Source organism: Trichechus manatus, unplaced genomic scaffold (assembly GCF_000243295.1).
Source record: "Trichechus manatus latirostris isolate Lorelei unplaced genomic scaffold, TriManLat1.0 scaffold00023, whole genome shotgun sequence".
Lineage (NCBI taxonomy): Eukaryota > Metazoa > Chordata > Mammalia > Sirenia > Trichechidae > Trichechus > Trichechus manatus.
The window spans coordinates 10,569,890-10,585,899 of record NW_004443959.1 but is presented as its reverse complement, the minus strand read 5'-3'; the positions used below and the strand labels follow the sequence as shown (position 1 = coordinate 10,585,899).

The 16,010-nt window shown below is 37.2% G+C and overlaps 1 protein-coding gene across 3 annotated transcripts in view; it reads right to left on the bottom strand.

The window, feature by feature from the left end:
* Window positions 1–16,010, bottom strand: part of KIDINS220 (kinase D interacting substrate 220) — a 139,668-nt gene that overhangs the window by 63,626 nt on the left and 60,032 nt on the right. For all 3 annotated transcript variants that reach the window (XM_023728285.1, XM_023728286.1, XM_023728287.1), the window contains exons 16-22: window positions 15,374–15,525; window positions 14,881–15,170; window positions 13,651–13,791; window positions 12,626–12,869; window positions 12,369–12,457; window positions 10,658–10,802; window positions 3,167–3,329 (exon numbers count right to left, since the gene is read on the bottom strand). In XM_023728285.1, the coding sequence (XP_023584053.1) occupies window positions 3,167–3,329; window positions 10,658–10,802; window positions 12,369–12,457; window positions 12,626–12,869; window positions 13,651–13,791; window positions 14,881–15,170; window positions 15,374–15,525 (1,224 nt within the window). The remainder of the gene's footprint in view (window positions 1–3,166; window positions 3,330–10,657; window positions 10,803–12,368; window positions 12,458–12,625; window positions 12,870–13,650; window positions 13,792–14,880; window positions 15,171–15,373; window positions 15,526–16,010) is intronic.

The following is a 16,010-nucleotide window of genomic DNA, read 5'->3' as shown; positions in this document are numbered from 1 at the left end:
GGGGGAGAGGACAGTGGGGAGGGGAGGGGGAGGGGGGAAGAAAGGTGGGAGGGAGAGAGAAAGAAAGTAGTTTGTGCTTCCTCCTTTCACCCTGAAACAAAACAGTGTTTTAGAAAAAGCTTGCATACAGCTATGTATACACGTGGAGTCCCTGGGTGGTGCAAACGCTTAACATACTTCGCTGCTAATCAAAAGTTCAGACGTTCATTCGAGTCCACTCAGAGGTGTCTCAAAAGAAAGGTCTGGCAATCTACTTCTGAGAAAGTCAGCCACTAAAAAGCCTATCGAGCACAACTGTGTTCTGACACACGTGGGGCTGCCACGAGTCAGAGTCGACTTGATGGCAGCAGTTTTCCTTTTAATGTATACATGCATAACCATTTTCAATTAAGTGTGACGTGTACAGTTACAGAAATAATGTGAGTGCACTAGGGACTAGTTCTTAGATACACTCATTTCAATGACGTCCGTAAGTAAAAATACTAACAAAGCAACAAATATTTACTGAACAATCACTACATAGAAGAAAAGAAAAGGTCAGAGAGGAAACAAATTTCCAATAAGCACTTACTATGTACTAAAGGGGGGCCCTGGTGGCGCACTGGTTAAGAGCTCGGATGCCAGCCAAAAAGTTGGCAGTTTGAATCCACCAGCTGCTCCTTGGAAACCCTATGGGGCAGTTCTGCTCTGTCCTATAGAGTTGCTATGAGTCAGAATCGACTCGATGGCAGTGGGTTTGGTTTTGGTGTATGTATTAAAGGTACCTCGGTAGCACAAATGGTTTCTGCTTGGCTACTAACCCAAAGGCAGGCAGTTCGAACCCACCTAGCATTACCGTGAAAGAAAGGCATAGTGATCTGCTTCCGTGAGGATTACAGCCAAGAAAACCCTACGGAGTAGTTCTACTCTGTAACACATGGGGTCGCCATGAGTTGGAATTGACGGCAACTGGTTACTGGCTATGAGACAACTAGCTCTCCTGCTTCCAAGTTTTCAAATTTCTAGAAACCACATGTATTACTCTAGGAACAATATCAACTTAGACTCTAAGAATCTAACACAGCCTCAAATCACGTCAGACATTCTTTACTAAGCCATCCCTTCACTTTATCTGAAGTTTTGTCTATCTTCAAATCTAGTTCAAGCCCTAAACAAAGGCTTATCCTTTTCTCTGACGTATTTTCACATATATACACAAATAATAACAATATATTTCTCAAGGATAAAATGAGAGGTGCAAAAGTACTACCTGTTTATGTTCAATAGGGCTTTCATGTATAAACATACCATGTGAAAAATATATCCCATTATATTGGTATGAATTATTATTAAGCAGCTAAAACTTTTAAAAAGTTAAGATGGAACTCTTTATAATGACTATTCATATCTAGCAAGCATTCATAATTACACAGCACCTATGTTATGATACATTTATTCATGAAATAAAACAATATTTTACTACACAGCCACAGAAGAAACCAATCACCTATCTTTTAAGAAGATAAGTTCTAAAATATCAAAGACCAGATGCAATTCAAGGCCGCTTTTCCCCAGGTCTACAAGAAGTATGTATCACTGCCATCTACCAGAACACTTACTTAACAAAGCACACAAATTCTGAATGACTGATTTAATTTAGCACAAATTAAACATGGCAAAATGAAGAAGAGCCCAAATCTGTAAATTAATACAACAAACAAGCCTTCATTTGCCTTAAACTGTAAAGGAATTATTGTTCTTTTATAGTAAGTCATTTGAAGTACTTTTTAAATTTCTACTTCTGAAAAAACACTGATTAAATTTTAAAATCAGTTATTTATCTAGAAAACATTAAATAAAACATGTACATGAAAAATGGGGATTAAAATAAAGAAAACCATATGCTGACAAAACTCTAAGGGAAAAAAAATCATTTGAAATCTTAAAAGTTTTAATATATGAACTTATCTACACTAAATGCTTTGTTAGATTTAAAATCTCAATTATATATATATTTTTTCACAGAATCATCTTTACTGTCAGTAAGAAACAGCAACTTTAGAGATGATTAGCTAGAAAAGAGACTGGCTAGTTATGTTAAAACACAAAGTACAAAAATGTTTAACAAAAAATGTTAAAAAAAATAAAAGAATATTTAAAAGGCTTTCCTTTTCAATTATATTTTTTAAATAGCAGTTTCAGTTACACCTAATTTTATAAAATTGTTTGTACAGTTCCTTTGTATTATCTTTTTTTCTAAGAGACAGCATACTTAGGGTAGTAGTTAAAACCTTTGAAGGAACTGAAATGCTCTGGTAAACAATAAGGGTTATACCATATTTTTACGCAAATAATGCGTGCCTTCCTTTTTTTTTTGCCAACCCCCCACGAGGTATTTTCAGAATCATGCTGTGCTAGTTTTTTTCACAGCAACATGTAAAAAAAATTGGCATAGCAGCACTCACGAAAATTCCTTGTGAGGGGGCCACGGTTGGCAAAAAAAGTAGAAGGTGTGTGTTTTATCTGCATAAAACTACAATAACTTCATTTGTCAATTTGACAAGAAACTGATAACTCTTAAAAATGTACATTTCACTGAGTCTTAAGTGCAGGTTTTTCAAGAAAAAATTTTAATCAATTTTTTTTTATCAGAAGTAGAAATTTTAGAAGTACTTCAAATGATTTACTATAAAGGAATAATAATTCCTTTACTGTTTAACGTAAATAATTTTTTCCAGCCAGTATTCACAATCTAGAGTCTTCCAGATAGAAAGCTGTGAAAAATGCCCCACTAATGACTTGGAAAATGTAGTCTCTTTAATGTATGAAGACACTTAGAATAAAAAGTAAAATGGAAATAAATAATAATGTTTTAATGTTTGCATTTCATACATGTAAATACATAAAGCCAATACAACTAACTAGTAATTAAACATTATTTTAGTACACAGGCTGCATACTGAAAAAGAAAGAATATATCCAAATAAGGCTGTAAATTTTACATGGTGCAAAATACACCTGTGTTAATACAACTCCAAAATCATCACGGAAAATAACGACAATGATTCACTTAATCTGGATGCACACATTTTATTCATATTTATATGTATTCATTTTGCTTTATATGCATTAACTTTTTTGGAAAAGTTAACTCAATCTGAAGATAAATATAAAGAAGTCAAAGTACCTTTCATAAATGGTTTTTAACGTCATTTGATCTGGAACACCTTCAGTTTCTTCCAAATACAATATGAGCCATGAAGTTCGGTATGGCCACTGTTCAGTGAGGTTGATCCAGCTAGCAAGCCTATCCCAGTTGAAGCTAATCTGATTGGCCCTCAGTAATCGCCCTTTAAGGAATACAAAAGCATTTGAAAATTAATGGATGAGTACTACTAAACATTTAGCATATTCATACATAAAAAACAACTTCAAATCTTTAAATTTTGGCATTTAATTTATACTACAAATTCAAACCCAGTATTTATATGGCTTCTATATTCCAAAGAGTTATACTACTAGGGCTTAGACACAATTCTGTTTAATTCTAAAGTAATTTCTGTGTGTATGTGTGACTTGCCATGGTCCTATATACTGCTTTGACCACATACGTGCAGACAAAAATCTTTCAGAACTATATGCCAGACACTGTCTAGATGCTGCACATGATCAGAGAGTAGAACACCAATTTACCCACGATGGGCTCCAAGCCTCTAAAGGACTATATGCTAAGATTCTATTGCTGGACCTTAAACAGATACAAATATGCTAGTTCAGTCTTCAGTATTTATGGGTGAATGCGCAACCCCAAACACTTTCATTTTTAGGTACTAAGGGCTGCCTATGCAAGTAACCTACCAAGTGAGTTGTAACGTGTTTCTAAAAGTTGTTATTTATATATATGTGGAAAAAGCCCGGTCCGTTGCTGGGGTTTTCTGGGACCCTAATTCTGTGTTCTACCACTATGTGTGCTTACATACAGACAGTTGCAATTCTCATACTTTCAGAAAGGAGACGTTGTTTCATTAAATCATCAGTTTTGAGTTGATATTTTCAATTGCTGATATTGCTTTTTAATTATATCAGTTGTACTTCATCATTATCAGTTTAGTTTACATCTAGAATACGATACCTACCTGTTTTGGTTCAAATATGAATTATCCCTTTCCCTACTACTAAACAGATATATACGGGAAGTAAATCCCTACTAGATACTGATACAGATTACCTACTCTATCTAATTCTACTTATATCCCCATACCCTCACTTCCTCAGCCAATCTGCTTATATACACAGACTTCATTATCACCACTGGATTCTTTTTTCCACAGGGAAGTGGGAACTGAGCCCCATCCACAGCCTTTGAGAGCAATGCAAATTCAGTGGAATATCACAACTGATGATACACTAATGCTGGGGGTAAAATGCTTTAAAAAATGGATACGGTTGTGGCCTTCATGAAACTTACCCTCTGGTGGAGAAGGCAAGTAAACAAGAGAGGATGTAATAAATTACATATTGTGTGACAAGAGAAGAAGACATCAACTCACTGGGGTGTAAATACAGCAAAACCTGTGAGAGCTGGAACTCGACAGCACTTCCCAGTGATAAGCTGGGTACAGTCTTCCCACTTTTCTATTGCTCCTTTTAGTGGGAAATATTTGGATTTTCTTTCTCTGATAGGTTTCTGCCTTATACAGGTTTCGGCTTTGGCAGCTTTTTTATAGTTTCGCGTACCACTAAAATTTTTATAAAACCAGGCAACTAGAAGGTAGCACAAATGGCTAAGCGTGAGACTACTAATCAAAAGGCTGGCAGTTCAAATCCACCCAGAAGCCCCTCGGAAGTAAGACCTGGCAATCTGCCCCCCAAAAGGTCACAGTATTGAAAACCTACGGTGCAGTTCTACTCTGCACACCTGGGGTCGCCATGAGTCAGAATCGACTCAACAACAACTAACAACAAGAAGGTATTAAAATGTGGTTGCAACATTGAGGAGTTCTGGTGACACAGTGGCTAAGACCAGATGAGCTGTGGGACATCATACATGAAGAAAGCAAAAGGTCATCAAAAAGAAAGAAAAGACCAAAATGGATGTCAGAAGAGACTCTGAAACTTGATGTAAAGTAGCTAAAGCGAATGGAAGAAATGATGAAGTAAAAGCTGAACAGAACATTTCAAAGGGTAGCTCGAAAAGACAAAGTATTATAATGAAACGTGCAAAGACCTGGAGTTAGAAAACCAAAAGGGAAGAACACACTTGCCAATGAACTAAAGAAAAAATTCAAGTGTCGAGTTGCCAAGTTGCAATACTGAAGGATTCTATCAGCAAAATACTAAACGATGCAGGAAGCATCAAAAGAAGATGGAAGGAATACACAGAGTCGTAGTACCAAAAAAGAACTGGTTGACATTCAACCATTTCAGGAGGTAGCATATGATCAAGAACCGATGGTAATGAAGGAAGAAGTCCAAGCAGCACTAAAGGCACTGGCAAAAAACAAGGCTCCAGGAATTGACGGAATACCAACTGAGATGTTTCAATAAACGGATGCAACGCTGGAAGTGCTCAATCATCTATGCCAAGAAATCTGGAAGACACCTTCATGGCCAACTGTCTTGGAAGAGATCCACATTTGTGCCCATTCCAAAGAACAGTAATCCAACAGAATGCGGAAATTATCGAACAACATCATTAATACCATACGCAAGTAAAACTTTCTTGAAGGTAACTGAAAAATGGTTGCAGTAGCACATCAACAGGGAACTGCCAAAAACTCAAGGTGGATTCAGAAGAGGGCATGGAACGAGGGATATCACTGCTGATATCAGATGGATCTTGGCTAAAAGCAGAGAATACCAGAAAGATGTTTACCTGTGTTTTCCTGTCTATGCAAAGGCATTCTACTGTGTAGATCATAACAAATTATGGGTAACATTGGGAAGAATGGAAATTCCAGAACACTTAATTGTGCTCATGCAGAATTAGACACAGATCAAGAAGCAGTCGTTCAAACAGAACCAGGGGATACTGCGTGGTTTAAAATCAGAAAAGGCGGGCATCAGGACTGTATCCTTTCACCATACTTAGTCAATCTGTATGCTGAGCAAATAACCTGAGAAGCCGGACTATATGAAGAAGAATGTTGGCATCAGGATTGGAAGAAGACTCATTAACAACCTGCAATATGCAGATGACACAACCTTACCTGCTGAAAGCAAAGAGGACTTGAAGCACTTACTGATGATGATCAAAGACTATAGCCTTCAGGATGGATTACCCTTCAACATAAAGAAAACAAAAATCTTTACAACTGGATCAGTAAGTAACCTCATGATAAATAGGGGAAAAATCGAAGTTGTCAAGGATTTCATTTTACTTGGATTCACACTCAATGCTGATGGAAGTTAGAAGTCAAAAAATCAAATGACATATTGCATTGATCAAATGTGCTGCAAAAGACTTCTTTAAAGTGTTAAAAAACAAAGATGTCACTTTGAGGACTAAGGTATGCCTGACCCAAGCCATTATATTTTTAATTACCTCATATGCATGTGAAAGCTGGACAATGAATAAGGAAGACCAAAGAATTGCAGCCTTTGAATTATGGTGTTGGCGAAGAATACTGAATACACCATAAACTGCCAGAAGAACAAATAAATCTGTCTTGCAAGAAGTATAGCTAGAATGCTCCTTAGAAGTGAGGATGGTGAGACTTCATTTCACATACTTTGGACATGTTATCAAGAGAGACCAGTCCCTGGAGAAGGACATCCTGCTTGGCAAAGTAGAGGGTCAGCGAAAAATAGAAAGACCTTTAATGGAATGGACTGACACAGTGGCTGCAACAATGAACTCAAACATAGCAACGATTGTGGGGTTAGCGTGGGACCAGGCAATGTTTCATTCTGTTGTACATAGGGTCATTACGCGTCAGAAACAACTTGACGGCACCTAACAACAATATATAATAGTTAAGAAATAAAGTAATAGTAAGAGAAAATTTTGTCCAATGAACGTGTGTGAAATTTTTTAAAATTTTATTCTCCAAAATAACACAATAAACAAACTCAAAATGAAGTATGTTTGATAAAATAAAGCATTTTTTAAGTAGGAAACCACTCAAGTAAATAATTTCCTGTACTTTATCCACTAAAATCCCAAACTCTTTTCTGATATTAGTCCCATCTATTCTATGACTGGAGCCCTGGTGGCACAGTGGTTAAGAGCTATGGCTGCTAACCAAAAGGTCGGCAGTTCGAATCCATCAGTCACTCCTTGGAAACCCTATGGGGTGGTTCTACTCTGTCCTGTAGGGTCACTATGAGTTGGGATCGACTCCATGGCAACAGGTTTGGTGTGTTTTTTTATAAAGTCTATGCCTTTCCTAATAATAGCAGCACCTATTTGCATAATGCTCAACAGATACACACTGTGCATTTTTGCACATAAGGAAATGGAGGTTTCAAGAGGTAATATGTTCAGGACTCAAACTCAAGCTTTTTGCCTTCAAATTCAATTTCTTCCAATAAAATATTTCCCTATACAGGTCCGACTAATGTTATCCAACTAAATGAAATATTTATCATGAAAACTATCAAAATTCCATTAAAATACAAGGGTTTAAATCTGTTATTTTTAACCTAACACTTTTAAGCAATGAAACTATGGCATTAGATACTTTTATAAAATGGATATTTTACTAGAAATCTTCCATTTTCAGGCAGAGCTATATTTGATTAAATAAAATAAAAATATTTCTCATTTAAATTAATCTAGAAAGTCTGCTATATAGTCAAAGACTAAGAGAAACGCTTACATTTAAAATGAGGTGTTCGGAAAATACTTTTTTTCTACTCTGACCTGTGTAAACATCATTTTCCAAACGTATATTTCAACATCAACTATTACATGCACTTACTTGATCCCCTTTAAAATGGCTGAAAATGTCTTAACATAATCCAAAGTCCTCACCATGGGTGTTGGGTCCGTAAGGCACAAAATGAACTAGCCACTGGCTATTTCTTTAACATCACTTCCCTTCTGCTCCCCAAACTCCATCCATACTGGCCTCCAACTGTTCATGAAATCCCACCTCAGGACCTTTACACTTGCTGTTCCTTCTGCTTAGAATGCTTTTGTCAATTTTCTTTTAAGACTCAGTTCCTACTTCACTCAGTTCTCTTATTCATTCAACAAAAATGTCCCAGACACTGTTCTGGGTACTGAGGAAATAGCAATCAACAAGATAGATAAAAATCCCTGCCCATGTGGATCTGGTATTCTACAGAGAGGAAACAGACAATAAAGACATTTAATAAGAAAGTGTATGCTATATCAGAAGGTGATAAGTTTTATGGAGTAAAATAAAACAGAAAACAGATCAAGGAGTGCCAAAGAGAGAGATATAATTTTATATAAGATAGCAAGGGAAGGGCCCATTGAAAAGCTAACACTCAAGCAAAGAGTTACAGGTGGTGAGAAAACCCACCATGCATATATCGAAAATAAGATCATTACAGGCAGAAGAAACAGCAAGTGCAGAGATCCTTAGGAGTAGTTTGCCTGGAATTTCCAGGAACAGCAAAGAAGTCAGCATGGGATGGAAGAGGAGAGTGGAAGGAGATAAGGTCAGAGGCAGAACAGGGGTGGAGAGAGAGATCACAAAGAGATTTGCAGACAATTGTAAGGATGGGTTTTTATTTGAGCGAGATGGGGACACATTGCAGAGTTCTGAGCAGGGAAATACCACGAGTGACTTCTATTTTAAAAAGATCCCTGTGGCTGCCTTATGAAGAATAGACTGTAGAGAGAAAAGGTTAGAAGGGAAACCAGTTAGAAGGCTACTGCAATAATTAATGCAGGTGAGAATAATGGTGAGAAATGGTCTGATTCTGGGTATATTTTGAAGACTATTGTTGTTAGCTGGTGTTGAGTCAGCTAACAGACTGGAGGTGGTGCATGAAATGAGCACCTCACGATTTTTAACTCAAGGAACTAGAGAAAAGTTGGATTAACTGAGATGGGAAAGACTATGAGTGGAGTTCAATTTTGGACATGTTGAGTCTCAGAAATTTCTTATTAGACATCATTAGATGTCAAACAGGCAACCGGACAGCTACAGGGCTGAGGATACACATGTGGGAGTCTTCAGCACAGAAAAGTGGTATTTAAAACTTGGAGACTAAATGCGATCAACAAGGGAGCTAGTTTACACAGGAAAGGAAAGATCCAAGGACTGAGTCCATGGCATTCCAATGCTAAATGGTAAAAGGAGATGAGAAATAACCATCAGTGTGGTAGAAGGAAAATCCAGTGAGTGTGGCATTATGAAAGCCAAATAAAGAAATAATTCCAAGAAGTGGGGAGTGATCAACATATCGTCAAGCACTGCTAACAGGTCAAATAAGGCGAGGACTAAGAATTGGTCACTGGATTTTGTAACATGGAAGTTACCATAAAAAAGCAATTTTGCTGAAGTACTGAGGGCAAAAGGTTATCGGAGTAGGTAGGGTAAGAGGGAAGAGAGGGAGGAGAATTTGAGTCACAGGGATAGACTTCTCTTCCAAGGAATTTTCCTGAGAAATGGGGCAGTAGCTACAGGTAGAGCCAAGAGGTTCCCCCACCGACCCCACTCCCCCAGGAGAAATAACAATGTTTGCGTGTCGGTGGGAATATCAAATGAGTGAGCGCGGGGAAGTGTTATCTTCTTCTCACTTTTTCATTTTTTATGGCATTTATCATTACATGACATCATATATTTTAGTCTTCCCGAATAAGGGAGAGATTTTTATCTTGTTCCCTGCTTCATCTCTACAAAGCCTAGACCAATATCTGGCATACAGTAGATACTCAGTATACATTTGTTAGATGAGTACATAACTGTTAACAATAAAATACTAGAACATTTCCATTGTAGGACATAATCAAGAATAATGAAATTTGGAGCCTCATTTAAAGGAATTTAATTGCCTAAAATATTGTAAATATATTAGATACAATCCTACTTGCAATATATTTCCATAGTATGAGCCTCAACATTAGTATTAAAACACAATTCCACAGATTTCACAAACTAAATTACAAGTATTGATATGACTGTCTCAAGACTAATTAGCAAGTAACTACTGGTGGTGGAAAACCACCACTATTATTGTGGAAAAAAGAATTCCACGCAAGGAACTCAGTCATAGGGTAAGAACCCTCAATTTTGTTGTCAATATTTCTTTTTCAAAATATTGTATAAAAACTAAAATAGAACAGCAGCATATAAAATCTGTGAATTTCAAAATTTTAAACTGTAGATTAATTATAGTCAGTTATATACTTTAGCATAAAATTATGTTAATAAAGAGAAAAATCTGAAATGAAATTAAAAATTTCAAAAAACTATTAGGTTTTAAAATAACAGTATACAACTGATGGTTGATTTTCAGTGTCAAAAGTAATACTGGTTCCATTAGATTCATAGCAACCCTACAGGACAAAGTAGAACTATTCCACAGGAGCAGCTCTTAACCACTGCACCACCAGGGCTCCTCATTTGATATATTTAACACAAATAAAACTGGTATTTACAATGAAAACATAAATATATCCATTTGTTTCTGAAATTAAACCGCTCTGCTAATGTCAAAGCTTATTATTTATCATAAGACAGCAGGAAACAGAAGTTACCTGTCACAGAAACAATATTAAGTAATCTTCTCATGGTCTGAGGACTTATGTCACTGAACCAGTCCTCAGTAACCAACAGTTTTGTAAGATCAAAGGACATCTGCCGAGTGATTGTCCGCTGTATCTGTCTTCTCCGGTAAGTATCCTGAAACAATTTATCATAAACAAGAATGAGTCCATATTTTCAGTCTAAGGCTTAAGTCTTCTGAAGAAGTTAATATAATTTTACTATCACAGAAAAGAATTTGAATTTTTAATCAAAGAAGACTATATAGTAATAAAAAGTAGTATTACTATACCCTGAGGCAGAATATTTACAAAAAAGCAGCTATAAAGTAGTATTAGCAGCAACTGCATCAAATGCTACGCTTTAACTTCACCTGTATTTTGATTTATATTTGTTCAGTTAGAGGAAGCTCGATGGCTCCAAAATGATAGGTAAACAAAGTTGTGTAAAGAGAATTATATTCCAAACTCTCAAGGGAATTCATTACATACAGGAACTATGAAGTACTAAAACAAACTAATCCTTCGCATGGTTTTAAGAATTCAACTTTTTGATTTTTAAATTACAGCGTATGACAATTATGCAGAAAGTAGGGCTACTCGAACTATCGTATCTCCACAACAATTAAAGGCATTTTATTGGGCAGGTGGAATAGGAGATCCCGTCTAATGAAAGGAGGAACAGGCACAACAAAGCCGTGCTCTCATCTAGGGTCACAATGTAAGTGAATGATGGGTCAACCACAAGGAGGTCCAAGTGTACAGACGCTCAGGACAGAAATTCACAACAGTAAACCATGCCTCCTACTAATTTAGGGCAGCCAACTAGCATTTTGTCCCACATATTAATTTTGCATCCATATTAATATAGGATACATAGAATCAAAATGTCACTTAAGACACATTTTATTAAAAAGTAGAATTTGTAAATTTAATGGTAGCAAATCAGAAAAAAAAAAAAGGTCAATGCTAGTATGACTTAACTGTCACCAAGTGGCATTATTGCTACAACCTACCTGCCAGTGGACATTTTCCTGTCTTATAATACTCCCTCCTACACAAAAAGAGGTTTCCTAGGGATGGGATAGGATAAGGACAACTGAAGTGTTTGAAAAGGAGAAATTCAAGGTGGCTGAAAAGGGCACAAAATTACTATGTGGGTATAGGAAAACAGAAAAAGAGTACACACCTCACAAACATTAGGGAAGGAGGAAGGATGAGAGAAAGCAAGGAGCTACTGTCTCGCTACAAACTTCTTTATCCCCTACAACTATGGTGGCAACGGGCATCTCAACCTGACTAGGAATTAATACAGTGGTTTTCAACCTGGATGAAATCACCTGGGGGAGGTTTAAAATCTTACTCCTAGAGGTTTTGATCAATTGGTCTGGCGTAGCACGTGGGCACAGTTTGTGTGTGTGTTGGGGTGAGGGGCATGTTAAGGCTCTGGGGTGATTCCAACAAGCAGTTAGGATCAAGGACAGGTGGGGAGAGGAGGATGGGGACTCATACAACTGACAGTTATTACGGCTCTAGGTTCAGACATTCCCTGAAAGACAACCTGAAGCTGAAAGGAAATTCAATGATAAAATTTATTTGAAATGCTTAATGCAATATTTAGAAAAGGTTATTTAAGTGGCATCACTTCAATTTCATCTGAATAACAGCAGTACAAACATTTGGCTCAAAAGAAATGCCACCTTACCCGTCTATTGAGGGCTGTCTTGCTACCAAGTTTGGTCATCTCCCCCAGGCTGTTTTGTGAAACTCTTCTATCACTATCTTCCTGTATCCCTGGAAGAATTTATCAAGAGAACACCAGTGAGATTAAAATTCTGTTGTACATGCTAAAGAGGAGTGAAATACCAACAATATTTCTCAAGATGAAAAGAGTGTCACTATGAAAATGTACAAAACTGCTTCCAGCCCAAACTACCGGTACTTAAAGAACTCGACCTTCACCTGCGGGATCCGAACACGGTATGTCCCCATTTGTTGCTGAAGTCACAAGAAATTTTCTTGCGCTGCTTAGTCCGCGACTATTAAGGAAAACGGGCAAATGAACTATATTGCGCATGTAGTCATGTCCATTTATGTTTGAATCACGAAGCACGCTATTGAGGTTCTGGTTAATTGCCTTTATAATAATATGTGGATCACTTGCAAAAATGGCAATGAATGGGCCTTTTGAAAATAAAACTCGGACCTGTGGTAGAAGAAATGTAGAGCTGTGATATAAATTTTAAATCATCAGATGTAACAAAACGTCTCTTCAGAATCTGTGCTAACCTTTGGTTACCATATTTTGAAAATGCTTTTTCTTTTTTATCAAAAACATTATTCTACAAAAAGAAAAAGAAAACATTTTATTGCATGCTCAATATGGGTTTCTCACCATTTGACAGTGATAGAACCTGCGAAGAAAACAATACCGTCCCTACTCTGACATACATTTACAATCTACATAAAAAGATCAACATATATGAGAAATATTCATGAACATACATGTTAAGAGATAGTTGGCCCACCTGGTCTCTGCCTATAGATACGCATTGTTGCTTATAACACATCCTGCAGATAGCCGCTGGTATAGCCTATTTTAACCAAAAACCCTACAAATTCTATGGGTTCCCTATAATCATCTGACTCTAACCATAACTATCTGTAAAGGAAAGCTGGAGCCGTACCATGGACTTAACAGACGTTCTATTCATTTTTGTTCCTCACACTGCCATTAAACTAAAATTGTTGCTTCAGCTGTTTAAATCTGTTTGTGCCGAAACATTCACTCTTACTATGTTTCTGTATGAAAAATGGTTGCTTTTACACGCCAAAAAAAGAAAAAAAAAGAATCACAAGATAGAAACAAGTACTACTCAAATAAAAAGCACAGTTTAAATTCCATTTGAGATATTTCATGAAGTTGTGCATCCTCTCAGCTGCCACCTATGTAAAAAATTCCTAGCTTCAATATGATTAAAACTTACAGTGTCCAGCATCTGAAGTACTTTGTCCTGTTCACAGGCATCTAACCCATCAATGATAACTACCAGCCTTGTCTGGTTCTGAGTGAAGCCATCAATGGTTTTTGCCATTCTGGCCATCAATTCCACTTCACACTTAAGAACCTGCACAAAAGAATGAATAGAAAGCACTAAAGATATAAAAAAAATTTAAACGTATTTTTTAAAAAGCATGATAGAAAATCATTTAACAGGGAGTGAAAACCAGTTGCCAGTCAAGGTTCCACCTAAAACTACAGAGTGAGTACTTTGCAGTGTACAAAGTGACCACGCACAGGTGAAAGCACTGCACCCTCACAGTGACACTAGAGGTAACACCATCATACCCCATTTAAAAAGGAAAAACTGGGTTGAGCGACTTACTTGCCAAGATCACAGGTGCTGAATGTCAAAAGTCTTGGATTTGAATGAAAATCCAAGTGATCTACACACCACACTATAGTTGGCTCCCTGATGGCGTCTGAACTTGAGCAAAGGACGGGGCTGGAGAAGTTCCATAAAGTCCCTTTTAGCTCTAAAACTCTGATTCTATTTTATGTTTTGGTGGTTGGGTTTACTCTTTTTAAAAAACAGATCTGCTTTCCCTACTGGGCGCTAGAGGGAGCTAGACCGACACATGTAGGGTCAGGATGAGTCGAGACTGACTCCTCCATAACTGGTGGTGGTGGTGGAATTACCACCTGGAGTTCCTGGGTGGTACAAAAGGTTAATGCACTTGGCTGCTAACTGAAAGGTTGATAGTTCAAGGCCATCCAGTGGCACCTCAGAAGAAAGGCCTGGCAATCTACTTCTGAAAAACCAGCCATTGAAAACCCTACGCACAGTGGTCCCATCTGCAACTGATCATGTGGATGGTGCAGGGCCACCAGGCAGCATTTCAGTCCATTGTGCATGGGGTTACCATGAATCCAGGGCCAACCTGATAGCAGCTAATGGCAACAATTACCACCTACGGAAAAATCTGCTAATTCCTTTGAGTATATTATAAAAGTCTACTTTATAAAAACATGTCATTAATTTTTTTCACTCTCAATATGTATTTCCAAAGGATAACTTTTTTGGGGGAAAAAAAACTGAAATTAAACGCAACACTTTTAACATTTACAGAGTACACTGCCTAAAGCTCAAATGATCATAGTCATAATCAGCATACTCACACCACAATAATTTTCAAATAACCAGAGGAGTGCTTACTTTCATGAATCCTTCACTTTTCAATTTGTGCAGTTTGGAGGCAGCACTATGTAGGCGCTTTCTCTGAGAATTCAGGAGTGAGTCCAGCACTTGCCACCATGTACGACAGTTCAACACAAAGGCCAACCCAACTACAGAGGCAACTGATATGAGAACAGCATTCACTGTCAGATGTTTTGAGTCAACTCTGAATATAGCCAGAAGAGTGATTCCAGCAATGATGCAGGCAAAGATAAAAAGGACGAGGACAAATGATGGGAGACAACATGTTTTTTTCCATTTCTTTTTACCTGTAATAAATGATTTTAACAATTATTTGTATATCAGGTATCTAGAAAATCCTAACCATTACAGTTACAGCTATGATGAATCTGATGTTCAAGGCATGCTTTCATGAAAATAAACAGACATGAAATGAAATTTGAACATTCATCCTATCCTCAAGCCCTACACACACACACAGAAAAACAACGGAAGAAGAAGGAAGTCCTACCCTGTGTATCTTCAGTCTTGAACACTCGAAAAAGCCTTGTTGCCAAAAAGCCAAACTCTCTTTCACAGGCATCCGAGAGGGTAGCGATCATTTCAGCCATTGAAGTTTCTCCACCTATGCTGGACAGCCTATTGTAGTCTGTAAACAAAAATCTTAGGAAAAAGACCAAAGAAAATATTACTCAGATACCTAAGTAACAAGTAACTTTAACGTATGTCATATCTGTATCATTTTACCATTTTATTTATGTCTTTTTCAAAATACTGCTCTTAAAATTCTGAGGAGGGTAAAGATCTTACACACTTTTCTTAGAAAAAGTCAGTAACAAAAGTTAAATGTGACAGAGTTATACGAAGTAATTCCAACTAAAGGGTGAAAATAAATTATGACAGGACATAGACAAGGAATATCAGACATCTCAACAGATGTCATGATACACTGTTTAAATGGCAGCACTTGTATGTCAGAATGTAGCCAAAAAGAATTGCACAGAGAGCTTTCTAAGTACCAAACGAAGAGACTGGGACCTTGAGAAAATATTAATTATAGTCATTAAGAATTTCAAGCCCAACGCGGCACAGTGGTTAACAGCTCAGCTGCCAACCAAAAAGCTGGCAGTTTGAATCCACCAGCTGCT